This window comes from Cannabis sativa, chromosome 8 (genome assembly GCF_029168945.1).
Source record: "Cannabis sativa cultivar Pink pepper isolate KNU-18-1 chromosome 8, ASM2916894v1, whole genome shotgun sequence".
Classification (NCBI taxonomy): Eukaryota; Viridiplantae; Streptophyta; class Magnoliopsida; order Rosales; family Cannabaceae; genus Cannabis; species Cannabis sativa.
Window position 1 is genome coordinate 48462284 of NC_083608.1, and position 22121 is coordinate 48484404.

The 22121-nt window shown below is 29.9% G+C and overlaps 4 protein-coding genes across 5 annotated transcripts; 3 read left to right on the forward strand and 1 right to left on the reverse strand.

Moving 5' to 3' along the window:
* The first annotated feature begins 419 nt into the window (after positions 1-419).
* On the forward strand, positions 420-3465 carry LOC115699531 (floral homeotic protein PMADS 2). Its single transcript, XM_030626995.2, has 7 exons — positions 420-812; positions 923-989; positions 1628-1689; positions 1817-1913; positions 2259-2288; positions 2409-2453; positions 3073-3465. The coding sequence occupies exons 1-7, from the start codon at positions 625-627 to the stop codon at positions 3223-3225; spliced, it is 642 nt and encodes a 213-aa protein (XP_030482855.1). The 5' UTR covers positions 420-624; the 3' UTR covers positions 3226-3465.
* A 2686-nt stretch (positions 3466-6151) lies between these two features.
* Positions 6152-8430, forward strand: LOC115699527 (WAT1-related protein At5g40230). The gene is made up of 7 exons (XM_030626987.2): positions 6152-6444; positions 6552-6617; positions 6699-6812; positions 6905-7148; positions 7222-7380; positions 7904-8055; positions 8192-8430. Exons 1-7 carry the CDS (start codon positions 6248-6250, stop codon positions 8328-8330), a joined length of 1071 nt encoding a protein of 356 aa, XP_030482847.1. The 5' UTR covers positions 6152-6247; the 3' UTR covers positions 8331-8430.
* Positions 8431-11631: 3201 nt separating this feature from the next.
* LOC115700361 (WAT1-related protein At3g28050) lies at positions 11632-14901 on the forward strand. Its single transcript, XM_030627925.2, has 6 exons — positions 11632-11946; positions 12035-12100; positions 12218-12331; positions 13797-14061; positions 14304-14462; positions 14746-14901. The coding sequence occupies exons 1-6, from the start codon at positions 11753-11755 to the stop codon at positions 14899-14901; spliced, it is 954 nt and encodes a 317-aa protein (XP_030483785.2). The 5' UTR covers positions 11632-11752.
* Positions 14902-16122: 1221 nt separating this feature from the next.
* Positions 16123-21501, reverse strand: LOC115700541 (protease Do-like 9). 2 transcript variants are annotated; one of them, XM_030628101.2, is made up of 10 exons: positions 21346-21501; positions 20137-21011; positions 18794-18993; positions 18528-18708; positions 18258-18449; positions 17700-17932; positions 17092-17193; positions 16960-17010; positions 16749-16853; positions 16123-16650 (listed from the first exon to the last, which is right to left on the reverse strand). In XM_030628101.2, the coding sequence occupies exons 2-10, from the start codon at positions 20714-20716 to the stop codon at positions 16552-16554; spliced, it is 1743 nt and encodes a 580-aa protein (XP_030483961.2). In that variant the 5' UTR covers positions 20717-21011; positions 21346-21501; the 3' UTR covers positions 16123-16551. The 2 variants fall into 2 exon arrangements, with proteins under 2 accessions (XP_030483961.2, XP_060958164.1); XM_061102181.1 differs by lacking the exon at positions 21346-21501 and having other exon boundaries at positions 17092-17211; positions 20137-20939.
* Between the last annotated feature and the right edge of the window lie 620 nt (positions 21502-22121).

The following is a 22121-nucleotide window of genomic DNA, read 5'->3' on the forward strand; positions in this document are numbered from 1 at the left end:
ATTACCATTACTATTTACTACTCATTTAGGAAAACTACACGTACGGCATGCAATATAATTAATTATATCAATAATTACGTATCAAACACACTTTTGCCCTAGGTTGTTCATGAAACCCTAAAAAACCCATTAAGTAATTAAAACTGTCTTATAAGAAAAGAAACTAAGAAATACCCAAAGTCATCCAAAAAAAAAAAACACAATTACTAAAAAGCATTATTGGTGTTTAGCGTTTTTTTTCGATATCATATTGCTATTGGTATAATTAAATATTAGGTCTTATATAATTTGAAAAATTAATTTTCAAGATCGCTAACCAATCGTAAAACATCACTTATAAAAGATGTTAAACATAGCTAGTACCTACTAAATGCTGTAATATAATTTTTAGATATGTCATTATTAACATACATAAAGAAACACTTCTTTTCTGTGCACTAAGAAAGTAAATGAGCCTCTAACCCTTCTAGGAAAACCCTTATCTTCCCTTATTTCTCTTTAAATTATTATTCATCTTCCTCTCTCTCTTTCTATATATTCTACCCTAGAAGAGAGAAGAAGAAGAAGAAGATTGTTGTTGATATATATCAAATAATAATAATAATAATAATAATAATAATAAATATGGGAAGGGGTAAGATTGAGATTAAGAAAATAGAGAATACAAGTAATAGAGCAGTGACTTATGCTAAGAGAAAAGCTGGAATTTTCAAGAAGGCTAAGGAGATTGCTATTCTTTGTGATGTTAAAGTCTCACTCATCATCGTTTCTGGATCTGGCAAAATGGATGCCATGTGTAGTCCTGATAATTCGTAATAAGCTTTTTTTCTTTTTAGATTTAATAAGAAAATAAATAAAATAAAAATTGTATTTTTTTTTATTTATAATAAGTGAATTTTGTTTTGTGTGTTTTTGAATTAAGGTTGAGTACCATATGTGAGGAATATCACAAACACTCCAAAGAGAAGTTATGGCCTGCTAAGCATGAGGTAATTAATATATATATATATTTGTGATTATTGTTTTTTTATTTGTTGGTATTTTGTTTGATTTAATGGAAAAAGAATATATGAGTGTTAATTATTTTCCATAAAGATGTTAAGAAACATCAAGTATGGTTTCTAAGAACAGATCTACAAAAAGAAGGTGCGGCTATTTTATATTCTTATTATTATTTAATTAATAACAGATCTAGCACATATATATATATATATATATATATATTATAAAATATATTATTCTGTCCCTCTTCCCTTTTTATTGCAAAATTTCAGAGAAAGGGTTGTGATTATTATATATAATATTAATTTTACTATTACACAGACACATCACTAAATTAATAGTTAAATTTGTTTTCTTTAAAAAATACAAGAAAACGCTGAAGAAAAGAACAAAGCCAGAAAAATGCAGAAATTAATTAATTAAGGAGAAAACTTTTTTATATTATATTTGGTTAGGATTATCAATCATTACTTCGGATCAATGTATATCTTTATATGATCTTAATGAGGATACTTATAGAGTAGATGGTGTATAATATCAATAAATAATCACATAAATAAATATAGTAATATTGATTAATTTCTTTTGGTAATTATTAATTAATTAAACACGTACGTATATGCAGAACCTGCACAATGAAATTGAAATGGTCAAAAAAGAAAATGAGAACATGGTGATAGAGCTGAGGTATATATTTATATCTTTCACTATATATTATTAATTCCACAAATAAATAATTTATTTATTTCTTAGTAGCTAATAGCTTAATTAATTTACATTTATATTCATGATCCCAATATTATATTATATATAGGCACCTGAATGGACAGGATATCAATCTGAACCACTATGAACTGATACCTATTGAGGAGGCACTTGAGAATGGTCTTATAAGTGTTCGTGCCAGAAAGGCAAGTTAACTAATAAAAAGCTCCCCTTAATCAATCTTTATAAATTTGGATTGTACTCTATACATATAAATTAGGGTATAAGTTTAATATTATTTTTACCATAGCTATTTTAAATTATAATTTTTCTTTAATTTTGTTAGTATATAAATTCCGTTAACTAATGATGTAGAATTTATACTAACGAAATTAAAAAAAAATTACAATTTTATAAATATTAAGTTTTGTCACTTACAAATTTAAAAATTTAAATAATTATACTGCTATAAATTAATCTATATACATATCGAATATGGCTAACACATTTTTTTTTGTGTGTTTTCTGCTCTTTGTTACATATGAGTACAGTCGGAGTTAGTTAACATTCTTAGGCAAAATGTAAGTGACACAAATTAGTGAGTTTTTCATTTCACAATTCCTTGAGTTACATAAATAATTCTTATAAATATATCATATATATATATATATATATATAAATGTGTGTTATGGTGGTTATAGCTGGAAGCTAAAGAGGAAGAGCATAAGCGCCTCATTTGCGAGCTGGTATGTTCATCAATCATATCATGGTTTGCTCTATCTTATTATTAGTTTTCTTATAATAATATTTAATTTCTATTTATTTTTGCTCAGAAAATCAATATATATATATATTTATATATATGGTACCTGTTTTCTTATACGATAGATGCATGCTTGTCTGCTGCACACATGCATAGAGATATATATATATATAACGATAATGATGAGTTAGTCATGTCAATTGTCAGCACTGAAGAAATAACACTTGATTTTGATATATTTATAATAAATTAAGGAAAACAAACGTGTATAGCTGAACAACATATACTATGAGCAAATAGATTATATATTTGATAAGACTACTGATCCGTCTCTTATTATTTGTCAATTTAATATGGGCACTGCTTTTACTCACTTTAAATGTGACATATATTATTTATTAAATTAAAATATGTAACAGTATGTCATCTTTTGTGTTGCTTAAAGTCTTAAGGTGTCTTTTAGTATTTGAGTATTGCAATTTTTTGGCCTTATGAAGAAACACCACTCCAACTCAGGGGCAATAGTTGGAGTTAATTTCTCTTGTTAAACTTACATTTTTGTAATTAATGAATGGATTGTGTATGTATGTATATATATGCAGCACCAAAAGATGGAAGTAGTAGGGGATCATGGGTATCATAATCATCATCATCATCATGATCAGAGGCTGAATTTGAGGGACTACAATAATGCCCATATGCCTTTAGCCTTCCGTGTCCAGCCTATGCAGCCAAATCTCCAAGAGAGAATTTAGTATTATTTATATATATATATATGATCATCATTATATATAAGAGATCTCACTATAATTAAAGTGATTATTATTACAAGCTTGTTTTATCAGTTAAAGTCTGTATTGCTAATTAAGGACTAATTAAAAGACTTCTTATATATATGTTGTGGGAGAGATATATAGTCAATGTGTGTGGACGGTAATTGCCTTATCCCCTTTTGTGGTTATCAATTAATATATAAATGATATATTGCAATATTATTAATGTTCAATAATGAGTTACTTTTGTAAAGGAAGAGGCTCAATCTTTTATTGTTTTCTGATCATGTATTCAAGGTTTCTAGTTAAATTTTAAAACAAATTAAGAATAAAGATGGTTTATATTTTTGGGCTAATTAATTAAGAGAAGTGCTAAGGGAACTCTCTATCCCACTCTCTTTTGCACTCTCCTTTTAATGTGATGACAAATGTCATATATTCAGCAATAGTTATTTTTACTTAATAATTAGTTATGTTATTTTAATGTTATTACAATTGTGCCATTAGTACTTTTAATATAATTATTCTACTAACTTTTCTTTATAAAAGAATTAACTACATTAAGAATAAAAATAAAAAAAAAACATTTACATATATTTTAAAATAAAAAAAATAACAATTAATATTTATATAAAAATTGTAAGTTTTTTTTTTTTTAAGAAATTACGCAATATAAAAATTAATACAACTTAAATTTTTTTTTTTATAAAGGGTAATAATTTTTTTTTATGATTATTATAGTTATATTATTTATCAATATAAATACACCAATAAACCATCAAATATATTTATATATGTAATTAAATACTTTTTCTTTTTGTGGTATTTACGTGTATTTTTTTTTCATATAAAGTATTGCATATATATATATCTACTAATAGAATAGACGCATACACTGTTGTGTACTCATCCTGATGTATAATAAAAATAAGTATATATATAAGCTAAATAATAGTTCAAACATTTATCTATAAATATATTTTACTGTAAAAAGTAAAGCAAATTAAATTGAGCTACTATAATTTTTTTTTCCATCATTGACTTTTTTTTTCTAAAAAAAATACATCTATGACCTAGTATATTAATTTTTTTGAACAATAATATATTAATTTATTGAACATCATGCTATATTAAATAAAGAAAATAATTAAAAAAATATTTGAAAAATATTATATTACAAGTGGAGTAAATCTTCACTTGTATAAAAAAAATAAAAAACAACTTAAAAATAGAGTGTTGAATCCCCCCAAAAAAAACTAGTATTGTATAATAAAAAGAACTAATAAAATAAAATAAAAAAATAGTACAAAAAGATTAATAATAATAATAATTTTAAGTCATTGATTTTTTTTTAATAGTATTAACTTTTGTATACATTAAACTTATTATACTTTTAACTTTAAAAAAAACTTACAATTAATCTATGTATAATTTGTATTGTACTTTTTTAATTTTTTAATTGTGATTATTTTTTTCTTCCAAATATATATCTTTTTACTTGTAATTAAGTAAAAATAAAAAATTAATAAAGTAATTAGATTATAATAAATAACTAGTCATTATAAAATAATTTAGTTAGAATGGCATAATTGTAATAATATTAGAATATCATAACTAAATATTAAACAAAAACAAACCTTACTCAAAATTTGACATTTGTCATTACATCAAAGAGAGAGTGCAAAAGAGAGTGGGATAGAGAGTCTCCTTAGCACTCCTCATTAATTAAATAGCCTCTGGTCTTTTTGGCTAAAGAATTAATTATTAGTCACATGAGGGGACAACTTCCCCAAAAAAATCTCGACAATCAAACTGGTCTTCTTGGGTTGTGTAGTGTGTATATATATATATACACACTGAGAATTACTGGTCTTAAGAGAAAAAAACATGCTTGAGTTCGGGATGGGGAGGTTTACAGTTTACTCTATTAATGTTGCTAATTTTAGGTAAGCCCATTAGTTAGCCTGGTTATATGGACTAGGCAAATGCAAATGTCCAAGCTGAGAAGACATAATTGAATTTTACATACCTTCTAATGAATTTATGTGTAAGTCAATTATTTTACATTTTTGAGGTTTATCTAATAAATTATTTTATCTTAACACGTGATCTCGTGAACTCTTAATAATTTACAAGAATTATTAATACACGTACAAAAACTTTATGTATTTTTATTTTTATACACTGTTTATTTTTTAATTTTATTTTGCAGTTACAGAATGCATTAGCAACGAAATATTTATTTCGTTACCAATATTATTATTTTGTAATCAATTAAATTAATTGATAAATTGGTAATTATAAAACATAAAATTTCATCTTAAAACACTAAATTTTATGATAAATTGATCATGTTAATATGTTTCTTCTCATTTTTAGTTCATATTATGAGCTTTACCATTTAAACTTAAACAAGAAAATGTATTCACAAGAAAGAAAAAAAAAAATAGAGATTGAAACGCTTAAAAATTAAAAACTAATATAACAAATTTCTAAAAAAAAATCGAAAAAATATATCTATCTATATATTAACAAAAAAAGTGAATTATATATGGTAAAAAAGTTAGAACAAGTTAAGTTAATTAGTGAATCTGAATTTACTAAAAAAAAAAAAAGCAATTATATGTTAAAAGATGCGAACAAGTTGATTTAATTAGTGGATCCGAAATTTCTCCAAAAAAAAAAATCACATAGTAAAAAGGTATGAACAAGTTGAATCAAATTGTATGAGCAGCAAATGGTAGATTGGATTGGACCCTACGTGGTTCTATGAAAGTGAAATTACATTTATTAATAATGCTTGAAACAAACCAAGTTGACCCATATGGTATTATGGATGATGACCTGCCAACAACCCACATTGTACACTCAATACTTTATTATTCTTAATGAAGAAAAAACAAATACTATTAATGATTGATTGATGTTGTTACAGATCCTAGAACAAATGAAAAGGTGCATAGTTTGATTTGAGTATAGTTGAGAAGAGGGAGCACACAAAACAATGGCAGCTCAGATTTGGGATTGTAAGAAACAAGTTATACCATTCATAGCCATGGCTGCAATGGAATGCATTAATGTGGGCTTAAATACCTTATACAAAGCAGCCTCTACCAAAGGATTGAGCTACTTTGTTTTTGTTACATATTCTTATGCTTTTGGCTCAATTACTCTGTTACCCCTTCTCTTCATCTTTCCAAGGTATTCTTTCCTTTTTTCTTCTTAATTTTCTAGCATTTTACTTAGTTAACATAAACTTTCAAGTTCAACCATGTTGAAAAATTGTCTATATCATTATATATATGCAGAAGAGGAGGACTTCCACCATTCACAACTTCCATTTTCTACAGAATTGTCCTGCTTTCAGTTATAGGGTATGAATGAAATCCATTTTCACTTGACAAATCTCTATGTGTGAAGACTTTTCTTTTTGGTGATATTTTCTGGCAAAACAGGTTTGGAGGGAATATGTGTATATTCAAAGGTATAGAATATAGTTCTCCAACTCTTGCTACAGCTATGAGCAACCTTTCTCCAGCTTTCACTTTTGTATTGGCTGTCATTTTCAGGTTCTAATCCTTAAAGTTTCTTCCTTTATTGAAATTATTATGTTTTGTTCTTCTATGAGTATATATAATAATGTGTTATGACTCACTTAAAGGATGGAAACTCTGGACTTTAGAAGATCAAGCACTATAGCTAAAACCATAGGAACTTTACTTTCAATATCAGGAGCTTTAATAGCAATTCTCTACAAGGGAACCAAAATATTCTCTTCTCCATCTAAAGAAACACCTTTTTCAGTATTTGACTATTCTCTGAGAACATCACAACCCAATTGGGTTCTTGGTGGTCTTTTACTTGTTGCCTTCTGTGTACTAGTCTCAATTTGGTACATTCTTCAGGTAACTCACTTTCAACTACAGCTCATAAGAAAAATACAGAGTGTTTTTGTTTAAATTAAACATGTTGTTGCAGACCCAACTCATTAAAGAATACCCAGCTGAGCTAACAGTGGTGGTCCTATACTCCTTATGCACAGCAATTGTTGGAGCTGTTGTAAGCTTCATAGTAGGAACAGACATAAATGATTGGACATTGAGGACTGACAAAGCATTAGTTACCATTATACTCTATGTAAGTACTAAAAAAACTCTCTTTCTTTTCCCACCTCATAACATTATTAGAGCGGACCACCACGAGTTATTTAGTGTAGTGATAGGGATGTTTTTGTTGGCATCTTATTTTTTAGGGTCAAGGGTTCGAATTCTAACACAGCCTTTCATAGAAGGGTTTATACTTGACCTTTTAGGAAGCTAGTTTGTTGTTGTGGTGTCATCCTTGATAAGATGGGAACCTTCGAGATACATACCAATGATGACGAATAAGAGTGTCATAGGACTCAAACACGTACTATTGTGTAATGTGTCATACACCCTAACCAATCAAACTGTAAATATTTGTCATACACTTTGAAAAGTGTGAGCCCTAAGTACGGGCCTAGCCTCCTATGCTTAGGGCCGGCCCTGCGATAACCTAGTTAAGAAAGAATGAGATATAAGATCCTTATAATTGGCACGTGGTCTAAAAAACACTAGTAGAGGGATTTGATTTATATTTTGTCTAGAAAAGAAAAGATGTAATTTATGTTTCATTTCAGGGATTCTTAGGCCCAAGCTTCAGTGCAGCAGTTCATACATGGGGTTTGCTCTTGAAAGGGCCAGTCTATGTCTCAATCTTCAAGCCATTTTCAATTGTTATTGCAGCTGTTATGGGTGTTATTTTCCTTGGTGATGCTCTCTATATTGGGAGGTACTACACTTTTTTTCATTTCTTTCTTTTGAAGCTTAATTAGAATTAGTACCTATTAATATTATTAGACCAAAGGAACCAGCTAACTCTAATTATACTGCTAATTTGCTTATTTTGTAACATAAATGTTTTGTAGTGTAATTGGAGCAACAATACTGTTATTTGGGTTGTATGCTGTGGTTTGGGGAAAAGCAAAAGAGGAAACCAGTAAAGATTGTGCCTCAAAAGACTTGGAAACTTCAACTGAAAATAAGACCCCTTTGTTGAGGAGTTGAGAGTTCAATATATAAATATGTATTTATATATAATAATAACAATATGTATTTATATATAATAATAACAATATGTATTAGATTATGGTAGATTCTGTTGTCACATTTTTTGTTTTTTCTTTTCTAAATTAAGTTAACAAATAAAATATGCATGTGGCATCATATATAATAATTAATAAAAAAGAGAACACTAGTAAATAATAGTAGAGGATGGGGAATGAGAACTTAATTTTCAATATTTTTGGTGATTTGGTAGTACATTTTTTTTCCACATTATTAAAATTTTATGTGGAGTTTATTTGAAAAGTAGGTGAGAAAAATGATGTGCTAAAAATTAAATATAAATTGACATAAACTAAAAATGGGAGATTGGAAATCTAAGGAAGAAGTTGTGCCATTTGCAGCTATGGCTGCAGCTGAGTGTAGTATGGTTGGTCTACATATTCTGTATAAATCAGCTACTTTGAAAGGCTTCGCCTTCTTTGTTTTCATGGCCTATTCTTATTCTTTGGGCACCCTTCTTCTCTTCCCACTTTGCTTATTTTTCTCAAGGTAATAAACATTTTTAACATACCATAACTTCATTCAATCAAAACTAACATATTTACATTATTTTGGTTTAACTTTTGCAGAAGATCACCCCTTTATTTAAGTGGACTATTATTTACAAACTAATCCTCCTTTCACTTATTGGGTATATATTTATATGTATGAACTTCACAAGGGAAAAATAACCCTTACAAACTATTCTTCTTCTTCTTCTCAGTTCTCAACAAGGGCCCAACAATTGTATCATCTCAATCTGCACCAGTAAAATCAGTATTACAATCTCATTCCCTTGATCTACAAAAACCACTGTCAAATTGGGCTTTAGGTGGTTTTTTAGTTGCTACAGAGTTCCTTCTCAACTCAATTATTTCAAAGAGAGAAAAAGTTATGAACATTAATACATTATTATAAAATTGGAATTTTCTCTTTATAGGCACAGATCCTGAAAATATACCCTACTGAGCTTATAGTGGCCTTCATGTACTGCCTTGGTGTGACCATTTTTACTGTACCTATAAGCTTTATGGTAAAAAGGGGAGTTTAGTGATTGAACACTGAAACCTGATATTAAATTAATCACAGTTATATACTCTGTAAGTTATCATGAACACATCATTAGGCTATATTTTACAAGGTGTTTGTGATATGTCTAACTGAAAATGCTTTCTTATTATTTTTAGACATTTCCAGGCCCAGTCTTCATAGCCTCTATTGTCTCTTGTTGCTTGCCTTCAAAAGGGCCTCTTTATATCTCAATTTTCAAGCCATTAGTCATTGTTATTGCTACTGCTGCAAGTTTCATATTCTTTAGAGATGGTCTCCATCTTCGGAGGTACATTCAATTTTCTTTTTGTTTTTGTTTTTGTGTGTTTGGAGCAACAATATTGTGACTTGGGTTTTATGTTGTGTGATGGGAAAAAGCTAAGGAAAAGAATTATGGTAAGTTGGGAGCCTCTTCATCTAGTGGAAAGAAGACCCCTTTGTTACAAAGCCAAATAATGATTGATCATTATTATGTACATTGACTTTATAATGGATTGATAAAGATCCAAAACCTTATGCAAATAATGTTCTCTATATTTGGTTGTCATTATTGAGTCATTACTAGTTATCAAGATCGACCAATTTTATTTTATTTTCTTTTATCTTATCAAACAACCACTTTGGATAAATGAGTGGGGTTAAATTGATTTGACATATACAAAGGGACTCCTATTAAGCGTTTGAATCCTTGTTTTTATCATATAAAAACATTGAATTTTCATTTTAAGGTTTTCAAGGTACAATTTTACAAATATTATGGTTTTTTTCATTAAAAAAAATTAATTGTGTGGGATTTTTTTTTTTTAAAAAAAAAAGAAAATATACGGAGAAAACAGTATAGTTATTTGGTTATTTCAAGAAGATGACTGATAACATTTAACTATTTTTCCCATAAAAAAAGTTTTAAAGAACATGAAGAACGAGTTCATTTTCGAAATATTTTTCTTTTCTAATATTATTTTTATTAGAGCTTCCCTTATTCTTTTTATCCAGCATAACAATGTGAATCGTGCTTTAATACTAGAAAAATGTATTATTTATAATCTAAAATTTTAAACTATTTTAGTTGATAAAACTTATTTTTAATAGTATTTCTCTATTTTTTACTTTTTTGAGCTATTTTAACCGATGGGATGTGAGTGTTCTAAAGACAATGTAAGCAGTTCTATTTGGGCTGAAACTAAGGCCCATACAATCGAAGCCCATATTTATATAAAAAGCCAGAACTGGCCATTCAGACCCAAGATAATCAATATGCCAAAAAAAGGAAAAAGGTGTTGTCTCGTCAAGTGAAAAGGATGTTTCACTCATATCATTTCGAAACTACATATTATTATGTCGTTGCACCAATAATTGTACACTTTCCCTTTGTTACATATTGGTTATTATATAAAATACATAAATAAAATATAACGAAAACCATCTCAGCTACATCACACATAATTACTATTAATTAATTAACTATCATAAACATATAACTGAAGAAGAAGCTATATATATAAATATTATAATAAACCAATTGAGATCCTTTTCACACTATATTAAATAGTATTTTGTCCCCAATAATAACACACACTCTCATTAACCAAATAAATAACCTCCAAACCAGGCACAAACAAAGTATTTCTATTCTTCATTTTCATCAATAAAAACCACGAGAGAAAGGGCCCTTTATCAGCTGACACATCTTCCTATCTCTGTCACTCTCTCCTTAATAGTTCCACCCACTAATTAATAAGCTTTATTATTATTATTATTATTAGAAAAATATTAAAAGACAAGTGTTTAATATTTTTTTTTCAATATAAAGTGTTAGACACTACTAAAGTCCAATAATAATATTATTATTTGGCTAAGATTTCACTAAAAGTATGTTTCGTTAGACCCTTTATATATGTTTTTGCATGTAAAAAAAAAAATTTAGTTTAATTTTTTTTATGATAGTATATATTATTGTTATTTAAAATTATTTATAAATTTAAAAAAAAATTAAATAATTTATAATATTAAAAATAAAATTTATTTTTTCTTATACATGTATTAAGTAAATAGTTAATAAATTATTTCTAATTTTCTAAAAATGTATAAAAGATTCTAAATATATATAAACTACACAATTATAAAAAATAAAAAAAATAAAAAAAAACATAAATTTACCAAAATAACCCTGGGGTTTACAAATTTCCATTATTGTTTACCATATAGTTATAGGCTTAGTTTTTTATATAAATATTTATACAGACAACTCTCTCTCTCTCTCAAGCTCTGTTTCTTATACAAGTGAACAGAACAGAGGAGAGGAGAGGAGAGGGCAGAGAGAGAGAGATAGAAAGATGGTGGGTGAAAGATACTGTTACCGGGATGTGTTGCCGTTCTCGGCTATGGTAACAATGGAATGCATTAACGTTGGACTAAACACTCTGTTCAAAGCTGCAACTTTACGAGGAATGAGTTACCATGTTTTTGTCGTTTATGCTTATGCTGTAGCTGCTCTTGTTCTTCTTCCTGCTCCTTTCATTTCCACAAGGTAATAACTAATTTAACTAACTAATTTCATTATTAATTGTTTACTTAATACTAATTCAATCTTCATCATTAAATTAATTTGTTTACAGATCAAGAGTACTACCCCCACTCACTTTCCCCATAATGATGAAAATTCTTCTTCTTGGCTTAATTGGGTACACTACAGTTTTTTTCTTTTCCTATTTTTCTAATCAATTAAAATTAACCCATCAAATTGTTTTTCAATTATTATTACTATTATTGATGATGGGTAATTTAATTTAATGGAATAGGTCTTCATCTCAGATAATGGGATTTACAGGCATCAATTACAGTTCTCCCACTCTTGCTTCAGCCATTAGTAATCTTGTGCCAGCTTTCACTTTCATTCTTGCCATCATTTTCAGGTACCTTTTTTTTTTCCTTTTATTTCTTCCAACCATTTTAGTGTATTATTATTCTTTACTTCCTCAAGTGGACCAAACACTATATATCCTTTATGCTCTGTTTTTTAACTTTCTCTTCTTATATTATTTACACATTGAAAGTAAGTTTAATATATAAGAAAATAGGTATTATATATTTACTCAAAGAAAGAGTCATCGCTTTGAATTTAACGTAGGAGAGCATGTGTCATTTCATTAAAACAGAAGCATTTTCTTGCTACGGTAAATTGACAGATAAGTTTAATCAGAATTTCATAGGCCTATTGCTTTGTACACCTAATCCACTTTGCATGTAAAATGTTAAAATGTAAAAAAAAAAAAAATCATAAAAAAATCTATGAGTGAGCTAAGCAAATTGGCCCACTATTTATTTACTTATTTATTTATATATATATATATATTTTTTTTTTTTTTGACAAATTATTTATTTATATTATAGTGGAAGGGGAGCGAATTGTGAGTTGTGACGAGTTTTTCCTATAATAATTACTATCCCCATTTAAGGTCATCCAAACGTCGCGTGCACGGCACACGCACACTCTTGCACTTTATTCAAACTTTTTGTTGTAATAAAATATCAACATTTTATTAAAAAATAAAATAAAATAAAAGATCAACATTTTATAAATTATAAACCATTTATTTAAATGGAAAATGTTTCGTAATAAAAAAAAAAAAAAAAGAAGAAGGTATCTCTATCTATTCTAACAAGTAGTCACAATCGACTTTCTATCTCAAATTCTCAATACATGGTTTAGATGCGTTACATAGTCAAATGGGGTTGTAATTATTCCATTGTTATATAAATATAGTGGTTATTTTGTTAAAAATATATATAGTGGTTATTATTATTATTATTATGTTATTGAAAATAAGCAATAACCACTTAGACTATTTTTAATGTAAATTTTGGTATAAAGTGTTACTAAATATTATCTTTGACTTATTATTTATGTAAATATTTAATTAAAATTTAAAGCTATTAAAAAAATGGTTTTAATTAAACAAATATAAAATAATTTAATCCACTAGTTTGAATAATTATTTGTTAAAATTCTACCATATTTTCTAAAATAATTTATTTGTGGCATAGAAAAATTCAATATATAGTATTTCTGTACGGATTTTAAAAAATGAAATTGCTGTATGGACTTGGCAAAGCATTATACATGCCTGACTATAATATGCCAATAGAGTTATTTAAATACTTGTTTAGTTTAATACATTTGTTTTTCTTATGCAATATCCTAATGTTCAATTTTAGTGATAATGCCAATAGAGTTGTTGTACAACATATACATATTTAATTAGCCTAAAAAGTTGTCGTACAATCTTTTTCTTTTATTATTATTTTTAAATATTTTGTGGCTACTAGAGTTTGTTAATTCGACCCTTGAATATTAATTTCTTTATTTTGAATTTAAAGAATGGAAAAAGTAGCCTTGAAAAGCACAAGCAGTCAAGCTAAGATGTTGGGCACTATAGTTTCAATTGGAGGTGCATTTGTGGCTACTCTATACCAAGGCCCACCCATCATAAGAGCTCCATATACTAATGTTTCACTTCATAGTTATCAAAATCAATCCTCAAGTACACTTCATGATCAAAACTCCTCAAATTCCAATTGGGTTATTGGTGGCCTTCTTCTAACAGCTGAATACATTTTGGTTCCACTTTGGTACATTGTTCAGGTATATATATACCATATATTCACATTAGTGAAATGTTCATAATAATTTTAATATGTGCTAACTTAAAATATGCACCAAAAGTTACTTAGTGTACGTATAAGAAAAAAAAGTCACGCGTGCAATAAAATATGTAATTTTTATTTTCTGCATTAGAAATTACTCGGAATTTTTTGAAATATTTTGATACATATTTTGAGTGGAAATACTATAATCTAATGAGATATCTAATCTAATACATGCAGACACAGATTATGAAAGAGTACCCTAATGAATTGACGGTGGTATTCTTCTACAATCTATATGTGAGCATATTTGCTGGAATTGTGGGCTTGCTTATGGAGACTGATTCCAATGCTTGGAAACTTAAGCCTGGAATTGCATTAGCCTCTGTTTTATGTTCGGTAAGATTATTAATTATTTAGTTTAATTTTCAAATAAAAAAAATTACACATTTTATGAATTTTTATAAAATTTGTTCCAAAATATAAAAAAATATAATAAAAACAGTATAAAGTAACTGCTTACATTACCCTAAAATATTTTTGTGATAAAATAATTTTTCGGATTTTGCTAAAAAACTATTAAAATAAAGATCCATGTTAATTTTTAAAATTTTAACAAATAAAACTTGATAATTTTAAGATCGTGTTGTGTTATTAACAATGGTATTTTATATATGGATAGGGAGTTTTTGGATCGTTCTTGAATAATACAGTGCATACTTGGGCATTGCACTTGAAGGGACCTGTCTACGTGGCAATGTTTAAGCCCCTCTCTATTGCAATTGCAGCTGCCATGACTTTCATTTTTCTTGGGGATTCTCTTCATCTTGGAAGGTAACAAAAATATTATAATTTATTTAATATATGAATCAATATGCATTTTTTTTTATTTTTTGGTTATTAATGGTATTTGATTTTTGAATGAACAGTGTAATTGGAGCAACTATGATATCAATTGGGTTTTATACTGTGATGTGGGGAAAAGCTAAAGAAGAAGATGTGAGTGAAGAAATAGAAGAGTATCACCGTGTTGAGGGCCTTGAATCACCACCTATTGATAAGACCCCTTTGTTGCAAAGTTACAAAATTGACAAAAAATAGAGATCAAATTTCCATTAAAAAAAATGTAATTTATAATATATGATCATATGTAACATATGTAATATATAACATGGTGTATTGTAAAATTGCAAGTAGAAAAGTAACAGGTTACAAAATGTTTATATATTCTTTGTTACGTGTGGATTGTGGAGTGGAGGAAAGAGAATTGTTACATAGCTATTAGCTATCTTAAGAATTGCACACGCTTCTTCCTTTTTGTTGGTAAGAAAACGACATATCGTCTTATGTCACTTTCTCAACGACTTGTCGTTTGATTAGAAATTACATATAATAATGATAATAATTACGTGAACGTAATTCACTTCACGTCTCATTTTACAAGTAAACAAAACAATCATGTAAGCCATTAGATTTTTAACGAAAAGAATAACAAGATCATAAGAACATTAAGATAAACATTAAGGTCTAGTCTCAAATACTATAAGAAGTGACATTACATTACAATTTAATACATGGGTAAAATTAGAAATAAAATTTAAGTGGGCTAATTATGTAGTTTTATAGTGAAATACTAAAGGCATTTATGATATTTAGTACTCTAATGTTATAAATTATTACTACAATTTAATATCGAATCAGTAAATATTTATGAGAGTTAGTCAAGATCACAGTACTTAATAACAATACTTAATTATATTATCTCCATTCAACATTTAATAAAAATTATAGAATTGACTATAACAAAATATCAAATAATAAACAATTAATATTTTAAATTTATTGCTAGGTTCAAATTCTTAAACTTTACCCAAAGATTTACCACTACAACAAACAATATTATACCAAAAAAAAAATTATTTAAATTTGAATTCCAAATAACATAGGACCGAATCAAATTTTACATGTTTACCCCCGATCCCACACATTTTAATTAAATAAATAGTATAACTGCTTTACCAATAATAGATACCCAATCAGAATAAATTCCAGCTAAATATTTCTAATTAGGACATCAAGCATTGTAATTTCATTGACTACTCACTAGTAAACATTTTGGTACGATGATATTACATAAAATCAATTTGTTCTGTCTGAATCTCAAAACTAAAAGCTCATTCATGTAGAAGTAATAGTAAAAATATATCACGTATGAAAACAAATGTTATGTATCCCTCTTCTCCCTTCAACATGGGTAAAAATGCCTATATGGTTTTTTACAAAAAACCATGCAAGAAAAAAAAACCCCTATCATCTTGCCCAAATTTGTATCGAAGCGCTACATGCAACGACAGCCTCTTAACTCTATTCTGTCTATCTCTCTCTCTAGGAGCAAAAAGTAATTTTGGCAAGCATCAGAGAATCGTGTGGGGTAGCTGCTGCAGCATGCAAAGAACCGAAACAGATGGCAAAAGAGTTCAACTTTCTCTCATTTCTTGAGATCGTCTGACATAGCCGAAGGTATGCAATGTGTTGCAAGAATGTCTAGAGTTGCTTCCCTCGCTGTTTTCGTTTGCAGAACAACTATCTGCACAGAGAAGCAGTTTTCACCGAGAAAAAGTTAGAAACAACGCTCTCGGATCATCAACAGGGTTTTATCTAGAGAGAAAATGGCAGAGAAAGGACCTGGTCATATTCTAGCTCAAACTTCAGGTATTCATCTTTACAGCTCTCCACCATGTTGGCTAACGTCTTAAGATTTCGAACAGGCTTACCATTGAACTTAAGAATCTGAAGAGACAGAGTCACGATTTTAACGAGTGAATGTGAATAGAATAATAGAATAACTACAAGGATGAGAAAAAGTAAGGGTGAGCAATAATAAATAAAGACTGACCTGTGTATTAACAATGTCTTCGTATCCAATATTAATGTCTGCTACAAGAACCTGAAGAAATTCAGTAAGCAAATGAGAGTCGTGAAAGCAGGATGAACTAGAAACAATGAAAGCACAAGATGAGGGAGAAACCTGAGAAACAACAACAACTTGTTCGTCAATAGACTGTGCCATAGCATGTAAATGCTTGTCCAATAGTTTCACTGGAGCATCAAATTCATATTCTTTTCCATACTGAAAAAGACCAGCGAACTGCCGGAGATCAAGATTTATAATTCACAAAAAGAGGAAAAGAGAATATACTGTCACCAATGTAAAGAAAAGTAACAACTGTTTTCTTTTGTAAATTGTTACACAAATGACGCTAAAGACATAATCAATGACTACTCATGTACACGGTATGGTCCCATTTTTTTTAGAAACTAGGATCCCCGCTTAACTCGCCAATATTTGGGGACTAAGAAAACTATAACATTTGCTATGTAGGTACCCAAGAAGGACTCGAACCTCAGACCTTGTGTGGGAGCATACCACATGCCTGACCATTTGAGCTACCCCTCTTGGATAAGGTATGGTCCCATTTGAATAAGAAAAAAAAAAAGCACGTCACATCTGTAAGACAGTAAATTTCGGGTCTCAAGAGGACCTCCCAAAGGAATCAAAAATTCTAACAGCTCTATATGAAGATACTTGTCTTACAAAACCTACAGAAGGGAAGGCATGAAAGGTAAATGACTAACCTCAGAACGCAGATATGGAACTGAGACAGCACTGAATACAAATCCAGCGATAATGTAGTAAGGAGGAGGTTTGCCCTTAATGTGAGCAGGGATGAGTCGCTTGTGAGTTGCAAGCCTTATGTTGAATTCTAGTATCTTTTTGTTACGAAGAACTTTCACCAAAGCACTATCACCGGTGTATTTTTGAGAGACCAAGTAACTGAAACCTATGCGCTCACCATGTCTGAATGGAACTGAAATTTTTTCAATAAAATAATTAATGCCTAAGAATATGGGCATGCTGGATAGAATTGGATTAAAAAATATTAGAGAAAAACACAGAAGAATGAATGAGTTGATCACGAATTAGAAGAAAATAAGTTGGCCACGACTGTAATATTTTTTCTTTCTTATTATGGAAACACTCATAGTGTATATACATGGAGATGGTGATTAGATAGGATAAAGTTATCCGCTTTTCAGTGGGATTAAGTTATCCAAAACTAGGAAACTATTTAAATTGTTTTGTTGGATTAGTTTCTTCAATATCCTCTAATCTTAAGAAGAATAAGATCTGACCTGTTCCATCATTAGCGATATCAACCCCATCAAAACTAAGAATTACATCAGAAGGCTTCAGAACATTAGATTCTGGAGCTGTAGGCTCGATTCTTCTAATACGGACACCCTTCTGATCAGGTCCCATGCCAATCGACGAGCGAAGATCAGGATTTTCCATCTTCTGCCACTCAACTCCAAGAATCGGAAACCCTGATAAGAAGAGTAAATATAGTCATGTACATTTTCCTTATAGGAGACGGTGGTGTAAACTCAAGAGACCAAAACTACCTGTATATGCACCATTCCTCTCGTAATCTTTAATAAAGTGTGTAATGACGGTTGTTGGTATGACATAGCCTATATTCTCTACATCTTCATGTTTTAGTGACTGAAATGCAATACCGACACAGTTTCCCTTGTCATTGAATGCAGGCCCCCCCGAGTTTCCAGAGTTGATAGCAGCATCTATCTGTAGAAATGAAGTGAAATGAGGAAATGAAGAAAAAAGATAACCCAGCATATTGTAAGGACAGATGAAATATTGAGTGCTTCACCTGCAACCCCAAAAGCTCAGTCGATCCATGAGCATAAGATAATATCTCCATACGTGATACAACTCCACTTGTCACAGAGATTGTATCACCCCCAATAGGATAACCCACAACTGTCACAGCATCTTGAAGCGCGGGGAGATCTCCAAACTCCAATGGTGAAACACCTTCCCAAAACTCATCATCACTCACAGACAGCATTGCTGAAGCATCAGCAAATTGGAAAGGAACTTCTTAGTTACATTTTAAGTGATTTTAATTTTTAAGTTCGCATTGAATAACTGACTGCATGAATAATTGCTATTTAATTTGCATGTTCACTTACACCATATTTAATGCCTTTCACAGACAAGGCAACCAGAACTAACTCATAACTTCCATCGTAATAACACGTTTTGGTCAAAATTACTTTTCTTTCCTACTAAACTCAGTATAATCTCAATAACTATGACATGGAATGACGAAAACTTAACAAACCATTAACCAAAAACAATGTTTAAACTACTTAAAAAATAAGGAAGAAAATAAAGAATAACAGGATTGTTAACTTGCATAAGATTTGGAAACATGTCACAAGCACCTGAAGAAGTTCAGTAAAAGGTCTTTTCTCTTAATGTCAAATCTGATAAATTAAGAAATGATTCAATAAGAATACATAACAAATTAACAATACAGTGAAACTTCAAATAAGCCAATAAAATAAAAGAACGAAAGAAAGCAAAACAAAATGAAATAGAACGTAAAAAACATGAATCATGGCTTCATTCATCATTCCATTACCTTCTTTCTCAAAAGGAAAAAAAAAGAGGCCTGTTCTCAAAAGTCAAATCAAAGCAAACCATTTACTCAGTTTCTTGATATTGTTGTACTATAATAAACTACATCCTAGAGTCCAGAAACTCAGTTAGCTGAATAACAATAATGCCAAGCTAAAAAAGGATATCTGTTTCTGATTTTTGTAAACAAACAATCTCTTTAACGTGTATTCTGATCACACTCCTACCATTTCTGATCTTTGCAATCAACCAGTGTATTAAACATGTATTCTGATCATACTCCAACCATTTCTGGTCTTTGTAATCAAACAGTGTATTAAACATGTATTCTGATCACACTCCTACCATTTCTGATCTTTGCAATCAAACAGTGTATTAAACATGTATTCTGATCATACTCCTACTATTTCTGATAGTTGTAATAGAACAGTTTCTTAAACTTGTATTATGATCACGCTCCAACCACAAATAGCTAAGTATGTAAGGGAAAATGCTACTAATTAAGTAGTTCATGCTAGAAAAACTCAAAACCATAGACCGTATAACCAAAAAGAACAAAAATTTACATACCAATATCACATTCGGTCCCAATAGCTAGCACAGTGGCCAAGTACTTGGTATCAGACCCACGTTTCTTGAGCTTAACCTGAGTATGATGCTCCACAGAATGAGCATTGGTCAAAACCCTTCTTCCCCCAATGATGAACCCACTACTACTCGAGCTGTACTGTCTCTTCCTCTGCCATGGCAACGAGAAATTCGGCTCCGTGTGTACGCAGAACACCTTCACCACCGCGTCCATCGACGGAACAACCCTAACAACATTTTCCCACTTCGGTACCGTTAGCGACGGCACCGCCACCACGGCCATGGAGTGTGCTCCCTCGCCGTTTTGCTCCACGTGTCTCGACCTTTGTTTCTCCTTCTCGACCTGTTCTTCTCCCTTTCTTGGTCGGCCACGGGAACGGCGCGATGCTTGGGTACCGCCGAGATCGGAGGTTTCGGAAGTAGGAACTGAAACAACGTCATTTACGGCAGCAGAAGAGGTGGTAGATGTGGTTTGATTGTTGTACTGAAAATCCAAGGTAGTAGTGGTATCGTTTGCTGGAGATTTGGGTTTTCGACCACGTTTTCTTTTGTTGTCACCCATTTTCAACAGAATGAAGAAATGGAAATGGTGTTTTCTGGGTTTTTGAGATAGACCGCTGTGTCGCTTGAAAAATTAGAGCTTTGTGAGTGGAGATTCGAGAATCAGGAATCTACCATCCCCTGAAATCAATGGCGGTAGCGGAGGACGAACAGTATGCGGAGAAGGAGGAGAAGTGATGGTTGGGCTGGACATAGGTCAGACGAAGGCCCATTTAAGGCCCGTTTAACAATAACAACCCAAAAAGATCATTTACATTTTTATACACTAAACAAACATTTCTTTTTTGTTTAAGACACTAAAACAAACTTTTTTTTTTATTATTGAAAATGAAATATCAACTTCATTGAAATTTAGCATTCATCATACAAAAGAGCATGAAGCTTAGTAGGAATATCATTCCTATAAATGCTACAATCAGATAAAAACCGAGAGCGCCTAGCAACAAAGTGAGCAGCTCGATTTGCTGATCGTCTAATAAAACGAACACTTACATTATTTAAACGTGAAAATAAACTTTTACAATCATTAACAATCAAACCAAAAGTAGAAGTCATGTGTTAATTACTAAAGATTACTTGGACCGTGACCATGCTATCAGTCTCAATTTCAACTTGATTACTAAAGATTACTTAAACAAACTTAATCATAGATATGTGTTGTAAATATGTGTGTCAGACTAGCTCAGCACATATTATTTCGAATCGACCATTTTGAAATAGGCTAATTAGTATTTTTGTCTCACATGTATTAAATTATGCCCTTGAATTTTTAAGATTATTGAAAATGCTTCTTGAACTAGTAAGATTGATGAATTTAAGGACTTTTGTCCAATTTTAGTAGAAAAATTCTAATATGGATGAAAGTTCAGGGGGATGATTTAATACATGTCAAAGTTCGATGAGTATGATTTATTAGATATCAAAGTCTGGTATGGTTTAGTACATAAACAATCACTAAAATAGTAAAATTGAATGAAATTAGACAAAAATCCTTAAATTAGGAAAAAAAATTCTAATTAAGCTTTGAAATATAAGTAAACACTTGAGGCTAGCTTAAGTGGCCATAGGAGGATGTGTGTCTTGGATGTCATAGGTTCGAGTTCTAGGTAAAACATAGTTGTAATATATAAACGTTTAAATAAAAAAAATAAACTAAAAAAAAAGCTTTGAAAATTGAAATATAAGTTGTGTGTGACAATAACTTAAATATTATTTGTGCAAATTAAACTTCAAATTACTTGAAAAAAAAAAAATACATATATGGAATTTGGGTTTGATAGTGTCTAACGTAGGAGCTTGAAACACCCCTCTTACTCAAACGGTGCAAAGACTTGACCTTTCTCTCTTTCTGGTCGTTGTAAGTCTTGTAGGTTAACAAACGTTAAAGCTACATTAATTTCCAATTT

What these genes read in the sequence shown, in the direction of transcription:
- LOC115699531 (XM_030626995.2), top strand. Translation starts at nt 625, where the DNA reads ATGGGAAGGGGTAAGATTGAGATTAAGAAAATAGAGAATACAAGTAAT. An exon ending in TATGGCCTGCTAAGCATGAG is followed by an intron (nt 990 to 1,627) that starts GTAATTAATATA and finishes ACGTATATGCAG; the next exon opens with AACCTGCACAATGAAATTGA. An exon ending in AGCGCCTCATTTGCGAGCTG is followed by an intron (nt 2,454 to 3,072) that starts GTATGTTCATCA and finishes ATATATATGCAG; the next exon opens with CACCAAAAGATGGAAGTAGT.
- LOC115699527 (XM_030626987.2), top strand. Translation starts at nt 6,248, where the DNA reads ATGGCAGCTCAGATTTGGGATTGTAAGAAACAAGTTATACCATTCATA. An exon ending in CAATTTGGTACATTCTTCAG is followed by an intron (nt 7,149 to 7,221) that starts GTAACTCACTTT and finishes ATGTTGTTGCAG; the next exon opens with ACCCAACTCATTAAAGAATA. An exon ending in TAGTTACCATTATACTCTAT is followed by an intron (nt 7,381 to 7,903) that starts GTAAGTACTAAA and finishes GTTTCATTTCAG; the next exon opens with GGATTCTTAGGCCCAAGCTT.
- LOC115700361 (XM_030627925.2), top strand. Translation starts at nt 11,753, where the DNA reads ATGGTGGGTGAAAGATACTGTTACCGGGATGTGTTGCCGTTCTCGGCT. An exon ending in GCTCCTTTCATTTCCACAAG is followed by an intron (nt 11,947 to 12,034) that starts GTAATAACTAAT and finishes ATTTGTTTACAG; the next exon opens with ATCAAGAGTACTACCCCCAC. An exon ending in ATTCTTGCCATCATTTTCAG is followed by an intron (nt 12,332 to 13,796) that starts GTACCTTTTTTT and finishes TTGAATTTAAAG; the next exon opens with AATGGAAAAAGTAGCCTTGA.
- LOC115700541 (XM_061102181.1), bottom strand. Translation starts at nt 20,716, where the DNA reads ATGGGTGACAACAAAAGAAAACGTGGTCGAAAACCCAAATCTCCAGCA. An exon ending in TTCCATATCTGCGTTCTGAG is followed by an intron (nt 17,212 to 17,699) that starts GTTAGTCATTTA and finishes GATCTCCGGCAG; the next exon opens with TTCGCTGGTCTTTTTCAGTA. An exon ending in TTGAGCTAGAATATGACCAG is followed by an intron (nt 16,651 to 16,748) that starts GTCCTTTCTCTG and finishes TTCTCTGTGCAG; the next exon opens with ATAGTTGTTCTGCAAACGAA.